Here is a 22,180-nt window from a genome sequence, read left to right on the forward strand (position 1 = left end):
TCTATCTCCCTTCCATCCCTCTTTCTCCTCTCCCTCTCTATCCCCTCTTTTCTTTTCCTTACCCTTATACATTCTGTCTCTCTCATGCTCACTTTCATCCTTCTCTCAGCCCCTTCTCTCTCTCTCTCTCTCGCGTACTCGCCTCTTTACCCCTTACAATCTTCCATCTCCCTCGCACTTATGTCCCTTCCCCTTACCACCCTATTTCTCTCTCTCACTCTCACTCTCTCTCTCTCTCTCTCTCTCTCTCTCTCTCTCTCTCTTCGAATTTCTCCTCGCACAGTGGTCCAGTACAGCGTCGAACCGTGCACCGAACGGTCGCTCTCTCCACGTTATCCTCACCGAGTGGACGAGCACGTTGATGTATGTACGTACGGCGTCGAAATCCTGAATTTCCTTTTCGTGCCATTGCCTTGCCTTGTCTTGCCTTACACGCCTTCTCGACGATCGAACGAATCCAACGATATATATATATATATATACATATATATATATATATATATATATATATATATGTATATATATATATACTATAAAATAGACGTGCGCATTAGGAAAAGTGCCTCGTGTCTCAAGCTAAGGGCTAACATAAGCTTTCACGGGAGATACTCGAAAAGTTTAAAAATAGAAAAAAAGGAAAAAAAAAAAAAGAAATAAGAAAAAAAGGAAGAAGATAAAAAAAAAATGAAAACAAAAATACGCGAACGAAGGAAAACACGTAGATACTATTTCTTTTCCATTTCTCTCTTTCTCTTTCTCTCTCTCTCTCTATCTATCTATCTATCTATCTATCTGTCTGTCTATTTATCTATCCGTCTGTTTGTCTGTCTGTCTGTCTGTGTATTCATCTATCTATCTATTTATCTATTTCTCGAGATCCAATTTTTCCGTCCACGTGTGTGCCGAGCGCGCGAGAGTGCCGATCGAAAACTCTTTTCCTTTTCTTTCTTTTCACTTCTTCATCCACTTCTTCTTCCCCTTTCTTCTTCTCCTCCTCCTCCTCCTCTTCTTCTTCTTCTTCTTCTTCCTCTTCTCGTTTCTTTCTTTCTTTTTAATTTTTTTCCTTCTTCCCTTTCTTTACCTTTCGCCAGCCGCGAAATCGATTCGGCGCGAACGAAATATACAGGGTGTTTCGTGGAATTTTAATCGGTCCGTTCACGTTCATCACAAATTTTTACCCCGTCGTAACGACGATGAGGAAAAAAACGAAAAAAAAAAAAAAAAAAAAAAAAGAAAACGAAAAAAAAAAACAGGAAAAAAAAGAAATTCGTTAACGCTCGTTCAAAAAGTTTCTTCTTTTTCTTTTCTTTTCTTTTCTTTTTTTCCACTCCCCCCCCCCCCCCCAACCTTCCAATCCAAGAAATAATACGATTTTTTTGTTTTTTGATTTTTCATTTCGTACAACATCGCGCATTTCGTGCAGGAAAAGAAGAAGAAGAAGAAGAAGAAGAAAAAAAAATATTCTATAGTTATCAACCTCGTCATTTATCAAGAATGATACGTTCCACATAACGAATATTTGTCCTTCCTTTTTTCTTATTCTTTTTCTTTTTAATTTATTTTTTCTTTCTTTCGTTAGTTCGTTCGTTCGTTCGTTCGACAATGTCCACGTGGTGCGTAAATATCTACACGTTCTAACATATTCAATATCGAGTGACTTTAAACGTGATAACAATGTCCATTAAATGTTTCATTCAGTTTACCTTGGAACTGAACAGGTAGCGAATGCTAATAAGATGTTAATTTAGATGCCGTCGTTGAATCGAGATGAAACGTTCATTCTTAGTCAAATATTTATCTACAATAACGGGAGTGTTCGTTGTTTGTTAGAAAAATTTTATCGTTTAATGGATTCACAAACTCCTTTTTCATTTTTTTCGTTATTTAAATTATATTATAACTAATAACGAACAACAGGATAAAGAAGGTATTACATTTTTTCCGACGAAATTATACATATTATAAGAAATTAAAAAAACGAGTTCGGTGACTATTTAAATGTTATGAATATATATTATTGATTATCTTTATTGATCGAGTCATTTTTAGAGGACACAAAAACTATTATATATTTCTTTAATTCATTGAATAATTGAATGGTATTTTTTTTTTTTTTTTTTTTTTTTTTTCTATAAATATTTATCAAAACCCCACCCCTACCCCGTCCACCCTTCCCTCCAAGTTCTATCCGATGTCAAGTTCTTTAACCTTACGTGTCAATTATTTTCATTGTTGCATTATTTTTCTTTTCTTTCTTCTTCTTTTTTTTTTTTATCTTTTATTACTTTCATATAACAATCCTACAAATTGCGCTCGTAAATTTGGACACTCGAAACTTTTAATACGTCCACTTTCGAGCATGCATTAAAAGGTGGTTTGAAAATCGTGCCAAGAAAGTATCAATTTGACGTACGATGAAGCCATTTTCAGCGGACTCATATGGATCTCGAGTCATTCGGTAAACAGCTGTTGGCTCGGATCCTCTCCTTTTAAGGTTTGTGTTTTTTCGGAGTATAGAAAAGGTCGGTGATTCTATCGGAGTACGTTTACACGAACTGACAGAGAGAAATAGAGAGAGAGAGAGAGAGAGAGAGAGAGAAAGAGGGAAAGAGTCGACTCTCTCTCTCTCTCTCTCTCTCTCTCTTTTTCACTCGTTGGGTTTGTCACAAGATTTCGTTGATATCTCGGTATATCGATAATGCATGCTACACTGAAGAATACTTGGGTTATAAAAGCCACTCGATTCCGACGAAACTCTCCTATATCATCGCGTCGTATCCCTCGTGTATAGAAATCATACATATATATATATATATATGTATGTATAAATATGTATGTATGTATAAAAGAACTCGAGATGCCGATAAAATAATTCGAGGTAACTGATAAATTTCAATTTATTATATTTGAAAATTAATTGTGATAAATGTATCCCTTCACAATTTTATCACTTTTTCTTTTTTATAAAAATCGAAATAAAAAAAAAAAAAAATATATATATATATATACATATATACAAATAAATATATTAAAACATTGTTAATCTTTTTTTTTTTGTTTTTCTTTTCTTTTTTTTTTTTTTTCAACGAATTATATCGGCCAAATCGTTCGTTTTCTATTTTAAAATTTGCACGAAGACTCGTAGATTAATCGTGTAATGCGACTTGACACTTTACTAACCGATCTACTTTTTCTCTTTGCTATTCGTGCCTTTTTTTTATTTTTTATTTCTTCTTTTTTTTTTTCTCTCTTTTTTTTTTAATAAACTATTCAATCAATATCTCTAGATCGACGTGACGTGTAATACTTCTTTGCAAAACTCGTCGTATATCATTGCACAGCATAGACACACACACACACGCACACACACCCCCACACACACATATATACAGATACATAGAAATATGCAATAATTACTAGCTAGTTATGCAATAAATACGGTATGCCATAATCGTGGGCGAAAAATTGTTATCAAACGAGTGTGTGCATGCGTTTAGATACAGGTCATTTAAATGCCCATTACTAGATAATTAAAGTTTTCATTTTTTATTAAACTACGAAAATACGTATCACCGATTGTACGGAATAGGTTTGATTAAAAGTAACGTTCGATCAGTTAGATCGAAGATAAGTGATAGATGGTATGAAAGAAAATTCATTGAGAAGGGGGGAAAAAAAAAGAGAGAAAGGAAAAATTAAAGAAAAGAAAAAAGAAAAAGAAAAAAAAAAAGAAGAAAAAAGATATAACAAAAATTTCGAACGACCACTTTTCAATACGATGCCCCCGGCCAACATGTACGACCTCCTTCCCGTACCCTCTCTCCCTCCCCCCCTCCCATCACGAAGCAAAAATTTTCCTTCACTGATAGAAAGAAAAGTAGGGAGACAGAGACAGACAGAGACAGACAGAGACAGACAGAGACAGAGGGATAATCTTTCTAGGTTCTTCACAAATGGGAAAGGGAAAATAGCGAAAAGAGAGAAAGAGAAAGGAAGAAAGGAAGGAAAAAAGGGAGGAAGAAAGATAGATAAAAAGATGGAAAGAAAGATAGAAAGAAACGGTCGATGACACGAACGAAGGAACTCGAAAGAATCGTTCCATTTTCAACGAACAATATCTTTCTTCTTTTCTCGAAATAGAAAAGCGATAGAAAGAGAACGAATGTATGGTTGCGTGCATGTGTGTATATATGTGTTTGTGTGACTGTATATATATATATATTTAAAAATTTTCCCGCCCATTTTCTTTTTTCCTTTTTCTATTCTCCCAGTGACTCTCGTTGGAACAACAAAACTTGGAAGAACGTCGACAAGGATAGAGTTATTTTCGTTGTAATTAAGTGAGAACGAGAGCCTCTCGTAAGAGATCTTAAGAAGAAGAAGAAGAAGAAGAAGAAGAAGAAGAAGAAGAAGAATTTAACAGAGTCAGTCAATTGTATGTGTATTTGTTTGTATGCATGTGTGCATGTTGTACGTATGTATGTGTCTATGTCTGTGTGTATCTCGAAATAGGGAGAAAAAGGGAGAGAGAGAGAGTGAATGAGAGAGAGAAAGAGAGAGAGAGAGACAGACAGACAGACAGACAGACAGACAGACAGACAGACAGACAGACAGAGATATATAGAGAAGGAAGATCGTCTAATTGGCACACCGACAGTGGGCAGTACGTTAATTGGTTAATTCGTGGCCGAGCGTATCCGATAACCGATGTCTCGCTCTGAGGAGGATCATCGAAGGATGTCGTTCGTCCTTAACTTGGCCAATTCGAGATAACTCGAAAGGATCGGCTTGGATCGATCGATCGTCGTACAGGGAAAAAAGAGGAAGAAGAAAAAGAAGTGGAAGTGGAAGTGGAAGTGGAAGTGGAAGAGAAAGAAGAAGAAGAAGAAGAAGAAGAAAAAGGGCAATCTTGAATCTTCAACGATAATCCGCACGACGATTTTACTTTTCTATGACAAATTTCTCCAATACGTGACCAAGTTCGCAGCGATGACTAGCGGACAAAGGAACAGATCTGTCGTACATCCGGAACAACGTTACGGTTACATGCCCTGCCCTTTGTACGATACAGGTGAGGATCATTTTAAAAATCTTTGAATTTCAATGCTCTTTTTATCTTTTGCTATTTCTTTTTTCTTTTTTTTCGTTTTTTTCTTTTACTTTTTTTTTTTTCGTTCTTTTCTCTCTTTCGTCTTTTTAATGTCGCTTAGCACGTTTTTCGAACGAGAACGTATCTGAGAATCTGTTAGTAGTATTAGTAAAAAAAGGATTTATTTATCTATTCAGCTATATATCTATTTATTTATTTATCTATCTATCTATCTAACTATCTATCTATATATATCTATATATCTATACCTTTAGATATTAGTTAATGAATTATTAATATTATATTTATATTTGAATTCAATATTTTCTTATTCCTTATAGCGTATTATTTTAATTAATTCAAAATGATTTTCTATTTTAGCCGATAACCGATGCAAAATCGCTGGGAAGTGTATTTTCTCTTTTATTTTTTATTTTTCTTTTTTTTTTCTTTTCTTTTTTTTTTTTTTTTTACTTTTCTTCTTCCGCAATGATTCGTAATAATCGATATAATATAAATGGAACAATGTCGATCTAATTATTCGTATAGTTCCTATAACATCGTTTATCTATTTAATATTGTTTCAGCATGTTAATCTAGGTATTATCTAAGATATTTTAATATCTATACAATAGATGATAATTTGTCAACGATATTCTTATTGATTATTTACACGTTGATTATTCGAACACATTGTTGATACTTAAACATATCATTATCGATATTCTTTCAGGTTAATGTTTGACCTATCTATCAATCTATCCATCTATCCATCTATCCAGCCATTCATCCATCGATCCATCTATATATCTATCTATCTATCTATCTATGTATCTATGTATCTATCTATTTATTACGATTCTTGAGTGAAAGGATATGAATGTCTAGGACTTAAACTGCGTAGAAGAAACGAGTTTTTCATAATGCTAATATGATTCACGTCTTGCACATAAATTGATTTAATAGATCACATATTATCACGTTTAACTTCGTATATTCGTATTAACGGAGATATTTGTGTATCATTTAAAAAAAATCGATTACCGAGAGAGACATTAGAATATTAAACGATAGCATTCGAAATTGTATATAGTCATTAAATACCGTCGTAGATATTACACGAATCCATTATAGTCGTTAATTTACATACTCATTTACGATCATTAATCGTTCAAACGTTTCTTTCTAATTTTTTTTTTTTTTTGCTTTTTTCACACTTCTAACCCTATCGCTCTCAATTCTCTCGTTCAAATTTACTCCATGGCTTTTCTTTTTTGTTTATATATATATATATATATAAAATCAAAGAGATGCCACGAGATCGATAATAAGATCGAAAATAATAATTTAATTCGATCGAATTAATTTTTATGTATTAATTTCGATCGTCTTACGAAACAAGTGGAAAAAGATAATCATCCGTACAATTATTGATTCGTACTACTTGGATTCTCGGGTAACACACACACACACACACACACGCACACACACATATGTACAAATGTAATAGCAAAGTATAAAAAATCGATAGTTCTTGGTAGTAGGAAAAGTAATGGTCAATGCTGACCTTTAAGTAAACATAGAGAGCACGTTCATTTCGTATCGAGGAAATAGGAAAAATTGACGGAAAAAGAGAGACAGATAGTTACAGAGTGCGAGAGAGAGAGAGAGAGAGAGAGAGAGAGAGAGAGAGAAATAAAAAAAAAAAGAAAATAAAACAAATTCGAATTTTTCATAACGTGGATATTCTAAGCGTGTATCAAGACAATGTTAATTAAATCGAAATAGAAATGTAATTAACAGAATGGAACGTATGGTTAATTGATGAATTACGTTAGAAGGTCAATTGCAAGTAGTTGCATATATATGTCTTGAATTATAATTTGTTCTCGAATTCAAAATTCATCTTTATTCCGTGAATTTCGATAAAATGAATTGATACGTTAAATTTTTATTATATATAAATTTTTCTTTTCAATAAACTTTTTTCGAAATCCAACAATGTAATTGTACGGATATAAAGATGATTATTTAAAACTATAAATTATCAATTTAACTGTTATATTTTATTATTTCATAAGAATATTATTTTTATTTCTATTTCAAAAAAAAAAATGCGTTATCAAAATTTAATAGAAAAAATTTAAGATATACTATATATCTTATTCAATTTATAAAAATGTACATACATACATACATACATATATATATATATATATATATATATATATATATATATATATATATATGCATTTATCTCTACCGCAACGATAAAAAAAATATTTTTTTATAAATTTAATGAATTCATTAGAATAATTGTATGAATGTTATTTATATTTCCATATATATGGGCATATATATATATATATATATATATATATATATATATGTTTATAAATACGAGTATTTCGTAAACGAAAATAAATGAAAACTCATTTTCTTTCTAAATATGAGATAAATTAAAGATTACAACTTATTTCCGATAATTATAAAAATATACATATATACATATTATACATAATATATATATATATATATATATATATATATATATATACACACTGACAAATGACTATGTATAGCTGAATGCCGCGCCCTATGAACGCGATGAATGCAGATAACGTGAACGTATGCACAATGTACATACATATATATATATATATATATATATGTATATATATATATGTATGTATGTATGTATATATATCGTATAACATGTGTGCGGCAAGAAATCGATGAGCACTTGAACTTCATCAAACTTTAACTATGCCATTTACATTACATGATATTGTTCGTATCGTATACTATATAATTTTTACTTTTGCTTGGTGGTATGTTTTAGTTTTCTTTTTTTTTCTTCTTTCTTTTTATTTTATTTTATTTTATTTTTTTATTCACATATATGTGGGTACGTGTGTATATATATATATATACAAATGTATATACGGACACTGGATATGAAATATTAAATCTGCGATTAGGTTCGTTTGAAAGTATTTATTCTCCTTTTTTCATTTCTTTTTTTTTTTTATATATATCAAGACATTTCACGTTCGTCAATCGTGTTTATCCGGAAATAGCTGGATCACTTAATGTTTACATTTAATTAAGTAATCATTAAATTTAAAATGTTACATCAAAAAGCTCAACTTGGTAAACAGTTATGAAAATCATCTCAGAATGATTTATTTCGTGACATTGACAGTTCATCAAACATCCGGATAATACATTGAAAGATATATATATATATATATATATATATATATATATATATATATATATATATACACACGTCTGTCTTTTAGCATCCTCGAAAAAGTAGCTATTAATATCTCGATAACTATAGTATATAAGTAGCTTGCCAAGATTAAATTCTCAGGGTGAACAGTCCCATAAGATACGTTCGAACCGTTAAAACGTAAGTTTCACGCTTGTCGCCTTTGTCGAAACATTTTTCTCTATTATCTTTTATTTTAATCGAATCGTTACGAGATTCCCGTGAAAAATTCGATCTCCTTGATTGCAAATTGCATATTACACACGTAGTACGTCCTGAATTAAGTGTTATCCAGTGAACGTTCAATGAATAAAACAATACAAATAGAAGGACGAAGGAAGAAAAATAAAAACAACAGGTAAATATGAAACACGTGAACGAAAAAATCGGAAATTGGAAAAAAAAAAAAAAAAAAAAAAAAAGAACGAAAAAAAAAGAAAGAGAAACGAAACAAAAGGAAAAAAAAAGAAATACAGAAAGCGAACGAAAAAGTTTTTATATTCGAACAAATTTTTTTTTTTTTTATTTATTTTTTTATTTATTTATTTATCGTTTTTCGTTTTCTTCTTCAACGAAAAAAAGAAAAAAAGTAACAAACATTCGATCGATTCTGGAATTTTCTTCGAGACGAAAGAAAAGAAAGGAGAAAAAAAGAAAAACGAGACTTTTTCTTTTTTGTTTTTCTTTCTTTGTTTTTTTTTCTTTTTTTGTTTTTTTTTTTTAAGAACAGTCCATTTATTTTTGGAATGTATCGTATATTTATGTATGTGTGTACGTAAAAGCAATGCGATAGTCTCATATTTCACGTAACTTCGATGATATAGGAAATAAAAAAAAAAAAAAAATAAAAATAAAAAGAAAATGAAAAAAAAGATGGAAAACTAAAGATAGATAGAAAAAGAGAGAAAGAGAGAGAGACGCAACGCGATCGTAAATAAATCCAAAAGGGACATTCAATTCAATATCCAAGATGTAAACTGCTCGATGTGTGTTTCTCGTTTGAATTCGAAGAGTTTGCCAAATCTTAGTATCAAAGCCATAAATTCTTCCAAGTAATAGTACCATCCTGACGAGAGAAAAGAATGGCCGATTGTTTTGTCCGCGTATCTCCCTCCATTTTCCTTTCCCTCACCCTCACCCTCATCCTCATTCTCATCCCCATCCCCCTTCTCTCTCTCTCTCTCTCTCTCTCTCTCTCTCTTTCTGTCTCTCTCTCTCTTTCTTTCTTTCTGTCTACCTTTCCGTCGTCAATGTCTTGCGAAGCGTAAACTTCAAGTAAAAATGTTCCTCCGTTCACAAGTGAGTGCCAAAATTCGTGCGTCAGGAGTGACTTTTGGCAAGCCACTAGAGGACAGAGACAGACGGGCCTCCGATCTTGATCTCGAGCATAGAAAAAGATATAAGATAAATCGTTCGTTTAATTTATTTATTTATTTTTTCTTTTTTTTCTTCTTCTTCTTCTTCTTCTTCTTCTTCTTTACTGCGTCATCGAGTAAGATAAAAAATGCCGAAGAATGTTTCAAGGACAATTCTGAAATCATTAGAATCATTCGATTAAAATTGTGACTGGCCTAGGAGAAAAGATTGTACATTTCTTTTTTTTTCTTTTTCTTTTTTTTTTTCTTTTTCTTTTTTTCTAATTTTTTCCTCGCGTCATTAATACCATTCGACGTACGTTAAATTTACAATAATAATTGATCGCATAATAACTTCAAGTCGTTTTTTTTTTTTTTTTTTTTTTTTAATAATACGCACATTCGCGTAAAAACAAAGAGAGAAAAAAAGATTGCAAGAAAAGAAAAAGTTACAATATTTCCAATTACATACGTGCATATGTGGTTTGGATGAAAAGAGAAGAGAAAAAGAAAAAGAAAAAGAAAAATAATTACAACGTCGATAAAATTATGGATATAGTTGTTACATTGCCGTGTCATATCGATCGATAACAAAACCGGATATTGATGGTAGGTTGAAAAGAAGAACGATCGAACGACGAAAAAAAAGAAAAAAAAAAAGAAAACAAGAAAAAGAAAGAAAAAAAGAAATAAAATGAAATAATTCAAAAAGGAAAACGAATTGGATCGAACGTTAAAGCGTGAATTGAGAAATTCTCATGCTTATTACGACGTATCATATTAAAAGAGCCATCTAAAGAGCGCCACATATCTACAGCCCTGGTTAAGCGTCGCGACGCCTCACGTACGTTCTGGCAGTGAGGGGGTGCCACTCGTGCGGAATAGCGTGATCCTAGAGAATCGCTCGGTCCCTCCTTACCTCCTTACCACCCGCGTCCTCTTTTATTTTCACTTAATCATCCATCAAGTTCAAGAATTTTCTATTTCTTCCTATTCGCGTCCTACTAGTCGCAAGTATTCGTTCGCATAAGAGATGGCTAAGGAAAACTTCAGGGCCGTAATCCGTTTCTCTTCGATCGTAAAGATCGAAGAAAAGTGACGAGGATTTATCACCCGTTTCTTTTTCTTTTTTCTTTTTTCTTTTTTCTTTTCTCTTTCTCTCTCTCTCTCTCTCTCTCTCTCTCTCTCTCTTTCTCTCTTTGTTTTCTCCCTCGTTGGATTGGATAACAAAGTGACCTTCTACGGGAGCCCAGGAAGAAACCTTGACGATCTACCTAGAGCGAGACCAACTGGTGCATCACATAACTCACAGTGAATATTTCAATATAGTATCGATCTACCGGTGTGTTGAACACGTGCTACGTGAGTGTCCGTATACATATCTATCTCTAAAGAAATAAAAACAGACCAGTTTGTGTTCTTTTTTCCAATCTGTGGTGTACGTACATACATACATGCGTCATGGAATGAGAACGTTTTCTCTTTTTTCTTTTATTTTCTTCTTCTTTTCTTTTCTTTTTATCCTCTTTTCATTTCTTCTTCTTTCTTTTTTCTTTTCACTTCTTCTTCTTCTTCTACTTCTTCTTCTTCTTCTTCTTCTTCTTCTTCTTCTTCTTCTTTCTTTCTTTTTTTTATTCCCTGGTGTATCCCTGTCGTGTATATTACTCCACTTGTCTTTTCCTATACGCGTAACTAAAAGCTATATCTCTGACGTCCTATCATAAAACGTGACCAAGTGTCCTAGTGTCTTACATGTCAGGAATAACTTGAAAACAAAACAAACAAGGGAATAACAAATAAACGAACGAACGAACAAACAAATAAACAAATAAACAAACAAATGAACACGGGACAAACAAGAAAAGCAAGATTTAATTCTAATTAACGACCTATGATATATATAGGTCTCTCTCTCTCTCTCTCTCTCTCTTTCTATATATACATTTATACAGTTTCATGTGCTTATTACTCACAATAAACCTTGCCTTACGCCATTTTTAAAATTTTTTGTCGTCAATCCTCAACCTTTGCCAAAACACTTTTCGCACAACCCAAAAGAGGGATAGAGAAAGAGAGAGAGAGAGGGGGGGGGAGAGAAGGGGAAGAGAGGGATAGAGAGACAAATAGACAGACAGACAGAAAGAAAGAGAAAGAAAGAGAGAGCAAGGAGAGTGAAGAAGTTGAACAATGTATGGCAACGATAGGAATACCTTTAGCTCTCCACCTTATCAATTGTCAGAGTTCCTCGTTGATTAATTCAAAAGTTAGAGGAAAACTATTCGGAGGTCTGACGTATACTAGCAATAGTAATAGTAATAGTAGTGGTAGTAGTAGTGATAGTAGTAGTAGTAGTAGTAGCAGTAGTAGTAGTAGTAATAGTGATGGTGGTGATGGTGATGGTAGTAGTTTCCTGGACGTTCGATTTATAATCCAGAATGAGATTCAACGAGTGTACGTGACACCTTCGTTCGAAGAAAAACAGGTACAGGAGGAATTTGCGATTCCGATCTAAGTAATCACAATGACCTAGATGTCAATTTATCTATGTTACGTACTTGATCATAGAACCTGTACTGGATTGATCTTCTCTGTCCTTGGAAAATATTCCTGCCGTTCTAAATTTACGCGATTAAAAGGGGCGAGGGGGGGGGGAGAGAGAGGAGGGAAGGGAAGAAAAAAAAAGAACAGAAAAAGAAAAAAGGAAGGAAACCATAGTACAATTTTGCAACTGTTCTTTTTTCTTTTTTTGTATCTATTTCAATCGCAAATTCTTTAATTTTTCTTTTTTTTTTTTGTACGGATCGTTAATCAGCGAATTAGAACTAACGTGCAACAAGATAATGGAACCGTGGGAGGATAACGAGATCAAACGATTAGCCAACAGGTTGATAAAGAGTCCTACGTTAAAGCCAAATGATTCAGAAACTGGCGATGATCGTGGTGGGCGAAAATGTTCTCGCCCGAGTGAACGTAGCATAACCGTTTTGAATTTGGCTCGTTGAAGGAAAGAAGGAAGGGCGAGGGAGAAGAGTTTACGTTCGATCTGGCAGTATCGAGTCGACAGTCCAATCGTGCGCGAACTGGCTAGATTTCTAGTTCTCCTTTCTCACCGTTCACTCACCGAGGTCAAGGTTCGATAGAGACGAAAAGTATACGGTCGATGAACGCGTAAATACTTTGGATAGTTTGTTTCTGTTCGATTACACGGCATCTCATTCTCTCTCTCTCTCTCTCTCTCTCTCTCTCTCTCTTTCTCTTTTTTTCTGTCTGTCTTGATTTCTCTCTTTCCATCCTTCTCTCCTTACTCCATCTCTTACGTTGCATAGATCAAAACGTAACTTCAGAGAGTAAATCAAAATAATTTGATAAACGAATAGTACGAAAGAGTCGTATTAAGTTAAATTATCGTCAATAGGGAGACTCCACTTCCTGAGTATAAAATATGAGGAATGATTATTTCAAGATCTTTGCAAATTACGATCGATAAAGAATGAGAGAGTTAACGGGGATTAACGGTGCGCGATCGATCGCGCATCAAACACGTTCCATTATGTACATACATTGCACACACAGGGCAAACGAAATGATTTGGTATTAAAAGAAAAGGCATTGTCGTGTGTTAAACTGCACTATCGAAACGAAAATTAATAAATAACAAAAAGTAAATAAATAAACAAATAAAACATCAACTACAACAACAACAACAACAACAACAACAACAACAACAACAACAATAATAATAATAATAACAAAAACAACAATAACAACAACGACGAGTTCAAGTATCATCATCGTCATTGCTTTTGCGTTGCTTTTTATCAAGTTTATATGTCATCGATTGCCTAACCGATCTAGCCGAGGAAGAAAAAATTTTGATCAGCATCAATCATGAATCTTATGTTCCGCAAGAACTTCGGCGTGGAGAGGGGTGCCGGTGGTGGTTTAACGGGAACCGGAGGTGGCGTGGGAGGAGGATTGGGAGAGAGCAAGCTCGGTGGGACGTACGGAGGAAGTGGTAGAGGAGGAGGAGGAGGAGGTGGAGGAGTTTATGGTGGTGGAACGTGCTTGGGTCTTGGAAACCGTTACGGTATAACAAGAGTTCCTGGCCAATCAGTAATACCAGGACGTGGACCGATAAGACGTAGCAGGGAATTTGGCTACTTTCCGTCGATGGGCGATCACGAGCATCAGAGTTTCGGATATCGAACTCATCTCTTCCTATCGCCGCCCACAGGTGGACCGCTCGGTGCACCACTCGATCCCGATGCCGGCGAACGACTGGGGCCGTCGCCCCGCCGTAACTCTGGGCCGCATGTTATCAAGTGGGGAGGTGGTGGGGCTAACTCCGGTACAGCGCAAGGCCCAGCCTCGACCAATCAGATCAAAAGGAAGCAGAATCAGCAATCGAAGGAGCCGTCCGAGCCGCCAACGCCAACTGCCTCTAGACAGGTATCACGCTTTATTATATCGATTTCGAGTCTTTCAATTTTAACAGGCAAATATATCCTTACCGAGTCGCTCAAAACACCCTTTACGATCGAATACCCAGCAAACGTCTACTTTAATCCTATCTCCAATATACCTCAATATTTCTCGAATTCCATTCGCGTATAACATACTATGTTTATTTTTATCGAGCAGACTTCGTTACATAATCTCTACAATTTTCCGTCCCACCTTAACGTTTACTTCCATCGCGATACGCGATTAGGTGTCCGGTTAATTCACGTGTTCCACTAGAACGATAGTTTATAACACACGTAAAGACGCAATGAAAATGTATGAGATGTTTAAAGACTCCGTTGTAACATCTCACGCGATATCTTCATAAAACTCGCAAAAACCCTCTAATGCCGGCGAACTAATGCATGACGATATTTCATCACAAATCGCGGTTTCGTGCCGACCGTAGCGTTTCGGGTGTTAATGCACGCGTCATGCTAATTTTGAATATATTACTGCGTACATACGCATATATATATATATATATATATATATATATATTTAAAAATATGCCTTATCATTACGGTTAAATTTGCAAATGCGTGCACTTAAATTAATTCTCAACTTTAGAAATCGAATTCTTATTATGCGTGACATTGTTATAACTCGTAGAATATGATTCATGACTGCACCAGAATAATTATACCGCATTATGAATCACAAAAGGACAGGGCCAAATCAGACAAAAGGAGAATGGTCACGTTAACAGTACCGTTATGAAATTTTAAAGATACCGGTAACGAATAGGTACTAGTTCTAAACTCATAAAAAAAAAAAAAAAAGAAAACACTTTTTACATTTCTCATACTTGGTATCTCTAAAATAAATTGTAATAAAAATTTGCGTATAATTATATATATATATATATATATATATATATCTTGTAAGGCGAAAAGTTGAATAAAAATTATACTTAATCGTATATAAAAATTATACTTATACATATGACGAATAAAATAAGCTACGGGATCGAAAGGTTTCCATTAAAATTCTTTTCACGAATCATATTACTTGAATGAAAATATTTTAATTATTTCAAAGACACTCTCTATACAGGACATTCGTTAAAGACGTCCTAATCTTCATTCTAAATTCTTATCTTACATTGGGCAAAACGATTGGTTGCTTTCATTTCGTTTCGTTTAGTTTCGAAACGAACAAATCACGTGAAACGGAATGTGGAAGGTGCATTACGACCCGTCGTCGGTTTAAGAGTATAATTTTACAAGGACGAGAAAAGTTATAGAGAGGAAACGGCGAATACCTTAACGTGTACCGTGCAATGTAGCATAAAGTTACACCTACACAAAATCGAACGGCACGCAAAGTCCCTATCTTATTGCACGCCATAGTGGATCTTTGCGACGTGCAGTAAATTTCGAGACGAGACTTCGCGTTAGACCATGCAAAATCTTTTCACATTTTCTACGATTATCTTTCTACGTGTCATTTCAATTTGATCCTTTATCGTTTAACGACCACGTACAATATTTCTTGATAATTTTTCATTTTGATATAATATGCATATATCTATATATATGTATATATATATATATATATATATATATACAGACACACATACACACACATACACACGTACGTCATGTCTAAACAAAACAGAACAAAAAAATATTCTACGAATATCAATAATATCAATCGTTTGTCAAGGCCAATTAAATAATTTATCTCCTATGAAATCGTAGAAAAGTTGTGTGTGTATATAAAAAAAAAAAAAAAAAGAAAAAAGAAAGAAAGAAGATAATTTATCCTACATTCGTGTAACATACAGATAATAATAATAATAATAATAATAATAATAATAATAATAATAATAATAATAATAATAATAATAATAATAATAATAATAATAATAATAATAATAAAACGGAGTATCGATCGGGTAATGGAGACATTTCAGTTTTACGAGTCGATCGATAATATACAAATGTATGTGTGTATGTGTATAATGAGATCGACTATGAGAAATTCCTTCGGTCAGGATCACGCGCCGTTAAATCGTAAGTCATAAGAATAAATAATAAAAATTATAAGTAAAAGTATTAAATCGAAATTTACATAAATACGTTAGTTCTTCGCTTACTTGTTTTTTTTTTTTTTTTTTTTTTTTTTTTTTTTAACGATTTCTTCAACGTCCTAAACAGGTTCGGAGAAAGAGAATTGACTGGCTAATCAATCGCACAAAATTTCTTACGATCGATATAAAACTCGAATACCAGGAACGATCCATCAGATGAAGAGAGAGAGAGAGAGAAAGAGACATATACATATATACATATAAATACTAGAGAACGTGTATATTCAGACGTAGTAGTCATTGACCGAATTTACACATAGTCATAGAATAATAGTAATAGTATTAGAGTAATAGTAGTAATAGTAGTAGCAACACATAAAAAGATCTTTAAGTTTTTTAACAATTCGTTCTTTTTTTTTTCTTCTCCCTTTCGTTCTAAAAAAAAAAAAAAAAAAAATCGAATAGAAAAAGAGTAAGTTGTGTTATATCGACGATTTCGTTAAAACAAAAATGATCTAACGGTACGATTAATAATAAAATTCAGGAAATCGATTGAAAAATTTTTTTGATCGATATTTTCAGGTGTCCTTTAGCGGCAATAGATCTTCCGGTACCTATACACCCCTCGTTGTATCCGGTAATAGTCCACCACGTGGTGAACCGATCTCCCTGGCAACATTGGATCGAGACTGCTTCATTATACCACTTGCGTCATTGGAAAGATTTTTACCAGCTGGCGTACCGGTAGGTTCATCCCTTTTTTATAATCAAATATTATCTTCAATATTGAAAATATTTCCGATATGCAACAATAACAATAACAATGGACAAAACGACAAGGACGATGACGACAACGACAACGACAACAGAAAAAAATTTCTTCAAACAAAACAAACGAGTTCAATGTAGCACCCTTTGGTTTAACTTTTTGGATTAACCCTTTGAACTCGATTTTAATTTTTTTCATCCGAGTTATCGTTGATCATTCGGATTGCATTTTAATATAAAACAAAGAGATAATCATTGATTTATTTTCTCTTTCTCTCTCTCTCTCTCTCTCTCTCTCTCTCTTTCTCTATTCTTCGTTGCGGTAACGATGGTAAACAAACAAATAAAAATAATGACTAAAATCGAGAGATATGCCAAAGAAAACAAATGATTATTATTGTTGTAATCTAAGAAAGGGATGTACGAGAATTATGTACGTACGTAATCTCAGAAGTTTTTTTTTTTTTCTTTTTTTTTTTTACGAGAATACGTATTGTCAACTATACTTGTGACATATATGTATACGTGTTGAAAGGATTAAAGAAAATTCTCGTTTCAAGGTTGAAAGTTGGACCGTCTAAAATCAGAGTATGTAGGTAAATTACTTGTACGTCCGAAACGAGCGAGTGTACACCTGTTAAAACTGGAATGCTCAAGTTCGTAACCAGAGAGAGAGAGAGAGAGAGAGAGAGAGATTAAGAGAGAGAAAGAAAGATGAATCCACGCGCACATCAACCTTGTACGTACGTCTTGGACTTAAAAATAGATGAAACTAAGTACTCGTGGCGATTCGAGCACAATAAAATTGAATCACCTTCGGGTTTTAACTAACAACGTAGGTATAATTTTATTGCGTAATGGACCAATCCAGAAATAACCTCGAAGGATATTATTTCCCATTTTTATTATATTGAAATATTTTCATTATACATATATATATATATATATATATATATATATATATATGTATTTATTTTTTGTAATAAATGTTGGACCATTCATTTTGTTGATTAAAGAGCGCACCAATAGCGGACAAGAAAAGATCGGGCAGCCCGCTGTCGATTCTCGAGGTCGAGGATCCAAAGCAATGTGTTCTTGTCCATTTCATGACACCGTTGGAACCCTTGGATCCATTGGTAGAGTCTCCTGTTTCACGGCCTCTCGTATTGCAACGCGATACCGCCGCGGAACTCGTCGCTGAAATAGCACCTTCCGCCTCCCAAAGTATTTTACTCACAAACATGGAAAAGAATGGTTAGTGGGTTAAAAAAAAAAAAAAAGAAGAAAAAAAAAGAAAGAGAGAAAGAAAAAAAAAACTATCTGCATGTACTTGCTTAGATCATCCCTTTAGAGTACCCCTACACTTTAATAAGTAGAATTTAACAGAACAAAACAAAAAAATATATTCGAACAAATGATAATAAAGTCTTATTCACCGTAATCGTTTATTACAACTTATTAGATTTTATATATATATATATATATATATATATATATATATATATATATATATATGTATATTTTATAATATATTATAATGCTTTAGAATAATTTAATATTAATGTCAAGTAATGAAATTAAAAAAATTAATATTATACAGTATTACCTTCTTTTTTTTTTTGTAATACCATAATAATAAAATTTATAATAATATAATAAATATATATATATTATACACAATATTGTATACAATACATATATATGTATGTGTATATATAATATATAATATATATATATATACACACATAACTATCAAACTTTGAAAATATATGTAACTTAGAAAACGTCGTATAAAAAAAGAATGAAGAAAAAAGAAAAAAAAGGGGAAAAAGAATTTCTTCGTCGATGTCCACAATATATTACTTACTCATCCGAAATTAATAGAATATACCGTTATTGCGGAACACTCTATATATATATATATATATATGTATATATATATATCCGATAAGATGAAAACGATCTAAGCAAGTTATCTTCTAGCGTATAACGAGATAACATTAAAGTTTATTTTCTTTGACTATTACAGCGGATTTCCCGTTCATAACGTACTATCTAATAAATAAGCAGAACACGGATCCCCTCGATTTTTACAACGAAGTTCAATGTGCGGCCTTGAGGAAGTTCGATCCGCGTGACCTCAGATACGCGGCCAGCCATACTTTGGATCTGTTCAACGAAGTAGCGACGATAGCAAGACCACCGTTGGAACCACCCGGTGGGAGACCACCTATTCCGTCCACCGGCTACATAGTCTCGATCTTCAAAGTGTTCGAGGGTGACGACGGTCTCAAGTTTGAGCAAAATTGGCTTTATTGGAGTGGTACTACAAATAGGATGACTTTTTTTTATTTTCTCTTTCTTTTTCTTTCCTCTTTTTTTCCTTCTCTCTCTCTCTCTCTCTCTCTCTCTCTCTCTGTTTCTCTTTTCTCAATATTTCTTTTTCTTTTCCTTAATCTCTGGTTTTTTTTTCTTTTCCTTTTTTTTTTCTTTTTTTTTTTAACAACTTATTGCTTGCAGGTGCCCGAATGATGTACCGATATCTACCAAAATCGGTCGGCCTAAGGCGTATAACCCTTCACAAGTCGATGTCGCAGGGTGACAAGATGTATCTACTAATCTGCGAATGTTCGCAACTGCAAGACAATCTATCCGCAGCGGCGATATTGCTGCCGGCATTGCGCGCCCGATTATGCGGATACATCGGCCTTTACAGGCCCTCCGTATGCTTCTGATTTCCTCAGAAATGCTCGACGTTGTATATCGTACGCAGGGACGTAACTAGGTGAGATAAAAAAAAAAAAAAAAACAAAAGAAAGAAAAAAAAAAAAAAGAAGAACATAAAAAAAACCCCACAAAAATCAAAAATAAGGAAGGAAGAAAAAAAGAAAATTATCGATGGATTATCGGGTTATAGGCTCTGCGTATAAAATAAGAACGATCGAATATTTCGATAAACTTGAATCTCTCTCTCTCTCTCTCTCTCTCTCTCTCTCTCTCTCTTTATTTCTCTCTATTTCTATCTCTATTTTTCTATTTGTCTATCTCTTTTTCTCTGATAGATCTTTATCAATTTTGTCTAAAATATTGCTATGATGTTATCGAAGGTATACGAAGCTATCTCTCGGTAGTATCTTTATATGCTAAATAAAAACATATACAAGCGTTCATCGTCGGTATATTTCACAATTTTTCTAGGATACTAAAAATTCTTTTTTTTTTTGCTAGAAACTTATCCGATTTTTCTAGGATTGTTCGAGAGAATGTAGAGATGAGGTCCATGGTTGAAGATATTTCTTATAAAAAAAATCGTCTTTGTCGCACCGTCGGGTAAATCGAATGAAAAAGTAAGAGAGAGAGAAAGAGAGAGAGAGAGAGAGAGAGAGAGAGAGAGAGAGAGAGAGAGAGAAAAGAATGTAACATCGAAAAAGATCTTTCGATGCGCTAAAAAAAGAAAAAAAAGGAGGAAGGAAAAAAAAAAGAAAAGGAAGAAAAAAGGCGTAGAAAATCAATACTTCGCACGTATTCGCTTCGGACGAAATTTGAGGTAAAAAAAAAAAAAAAAAAAAAAAAAAAAAGAAAGAAAAAAAAATCTCAATCTCTATCGTCTGCGCTCGCCTAGTTTTACGCCAACTGGCCATTTGTATTTTTCGATTTTATAACATGATCATAGAGAGTAATATCATTAATCGGCTGATACGCATTCGTCTCGTCGAACTATAAGCTGATTATCTTGAACGCATATACGTATATATATATATATATATAATTGACAATTATACGGGGGAAATAAAAAAAAAAAAAAAGGAAGGAAGGAAGGAAGGAAGGAAAGGAAGATGGAGAAAAATGAAAAAAAAAAAAAAAAACAGAAAGAAACACTTTTATTACTACCGATTTAACACGCTAATATTAACATATCATACTCGATAAACTGTGATACTCGAACGGGCAACGGGATATATCACAATAAACGATAGGCGTAGAGAATCTCTTCTTTTCGAATTTATCTTCGGAAAAAAAAAGAAAGAAAGAAAGAAAGAAAGAAGGAAGAAAAAGAAAAAAGAAATCGCGCTAATAAAACATGACACTAATAGACGTGCGCATTAGACATCACGTAGGATAGCTCGAACGAAAATTTAGATATAAATCGTGAGCATTTTTAGAAGAACACCGATATTTAATTAATTAACATTAAATATTCGGCTTTATATACATTATTATCATTATGATCGAGATAATAAAGTATAGTCGAGGATCGCGGAGGATTATGATCGACAATATGGCGCGCAATAACGCCATTACACTATTGACGGTCATACATCCAAGCGAAATTTAAATAATTCCTTCCTCGTACTTCGAATCATAACACGCCTGTCTCTTATCGCTCAACAAAAATGAAAATCAATAAATATATAAATAAATAAATAAATAAATAAACGAGGTGGGAAGCTTTTAAAGAGAACATTTTTTTAGGGGCGTACCTACTTATGTAGTCTTTTTAGACGAAATAAAAGTAGTCGTAAGTCGGCATTGTAGTACAAAAGATTTTAAAAGAAAAGAAAAAAAAAAAAAAAAGAAAAAAAAAATAACGTATAGTCAATATACGCTTGTTGCATACTGACAATAGCTAGGACGAGTTGCGCAGGCGCGGTTCGTCAAACATTATCTTAGATTTTTATTAAGGCTCCGATTTAAGGATAGAGTGGGGGAGGGGGATGATGATGATGATGACGATGATGATGACGATGATGATGACGATGATGATGATGGGGTGGGGAGGGGGGAAGAAAGAAAAAAAACAACCGCGGAGAAATAAAAGAAAAAAAAAAAAAAAAAAAAAAAAGAAAGAAAAGAGTGCGGAGAAAATATGCGGAACAAGAACAAGCCCCTTAACTTTTAAGGTTAAAATTTGACTTTACTGTGATCATATGCGTCGTTTAGTCGTTCATCGGCACGATTAACGCACTTCGAGATCAAGATAATTCTCATACTCGATCCATTCGTGTCGATGAAATATCGACAGTAAGAGAAGAAATTGGAGAAATAACGTTGTAATTCGGGTTTCCTCTCGGCTGCACGATTTTGTTAATAAAAAAAAAAAAAGAAAAAAAAAGAAAAAGAAAAAAAAAACTAGAATGGGGAAAAAAGGGAAA

At 33.3% G+C, this 22,180-nt stretch overlaps 1 protein-coding gene and 2 long non-coding RNA genes across 4 annotated transcripts; 2 read left to right on the forward strand and 1 right to left on the reverse strand.

Annotated features, from left to right (window-relative positions):
* The first annotated feature begins 1,353 nt into the window (after positions 1 to 1,353).
* On the forward strand, positions 1,354 to 6,773 carry LOC124951660. The gene is made up of 4 exons (XR_007101662.1): positions 1,354 to 2,494; positions 4,272 to 4,435; positions 4,658 to 5,071; positions 5,471 to 6,773. It is a non-coding gene; the product is annotated as an uncharacterized LOC124951660 (long non-coding RNA).
* Positions 6,774 to 9,124: 2,351 nt separating this feature from the next.
* LOC124951661 lies at positions 9,125 to 11,217 on the reverse strand. The gene is made up of 2 exons (XR_007101663.1): positions 10,570 to 11,217; positions 9,125 to 9,897 (listed from the first exon to the last, which is right to left on the reverse strand). It is a non-coding gene; the product is annotated as an uncharacterized LOC124951661 (long non-coding RNA).
* Positions 11,218 to 11,305: 88 nt separating this feature from the next.
* Positions 11,306 to 22,074, forward strand: LOC124951656. 2 transcript variants are annotated; one of them, XM_047500404.1, is made up of 6 exons: positions 11,832 to 12,203; positions 13,631 to 14,170; positions 16,842 to 17,003; positions 18,044 to 18,281; positions 19,057 to 19,350; positions 19,548 to 20,536. In XM_047500404.1, exons 1-6 carry the CDS (start codon positions 11,913 to 11,915, stop codon positions 19,760 to 19,762), a joined length of 1,740 nt encoding a protein of 579 aa, XP_047356360.1. In that variant the 5' UTR covers positions 11,832 to 11,912; the 3' UTR covers positions 19,763 to 20,536. The 2 variants fall into 2 exon arrangements, with proteins under 2 accessions (XP_047356362.1, XP_047356360.1); XM_047500406.1 differs by lacking the exon at positions 16,842 to 17,003 and having other exon boundaries at positions 11,306 to 12,203; positions 19,548 to 22,074.
* The last annotated feature ends 106 nt before the right edge of the window (positions 22,075 to 22,180 follow it).

This window comes from Vespa velutina, chromosome 9, assembly GCF_912470025.1.
Source record: "Vespa velutina chromosome 9, iVesVel2.1, whole genome shotgun sequence".
Taxonomy (NCBI): domain Eukaryota; kingdom Metazoa; phylum Arthropoda; class Insecta; order Hymenoptera; family Vespidae; genus Vespa; species Vespa velutina.

Coding starts and splice junctions, on each gene's coding strand:
- LOC124951656 (XM_047500404.1), top strand. CDS start 11,913: ATGGCAACGATAGGAATACCTTTAGCTCTCCACCTTATCAATTGTCAG. Junction 14,171..16,841: donor CGCCAACTGCCTCTAGACAG/GTATCACGCTTT, acceptor CGATATTTTCAG/GTGTCCTTTAGCGGCAATAG. Junction 18,282..19,056: donor CACAAACATGGAAAAGAATG/GTTAGTGGGTTA, acceptor TGACTATTACAG/CGGATTTCCCGTTCATAACG.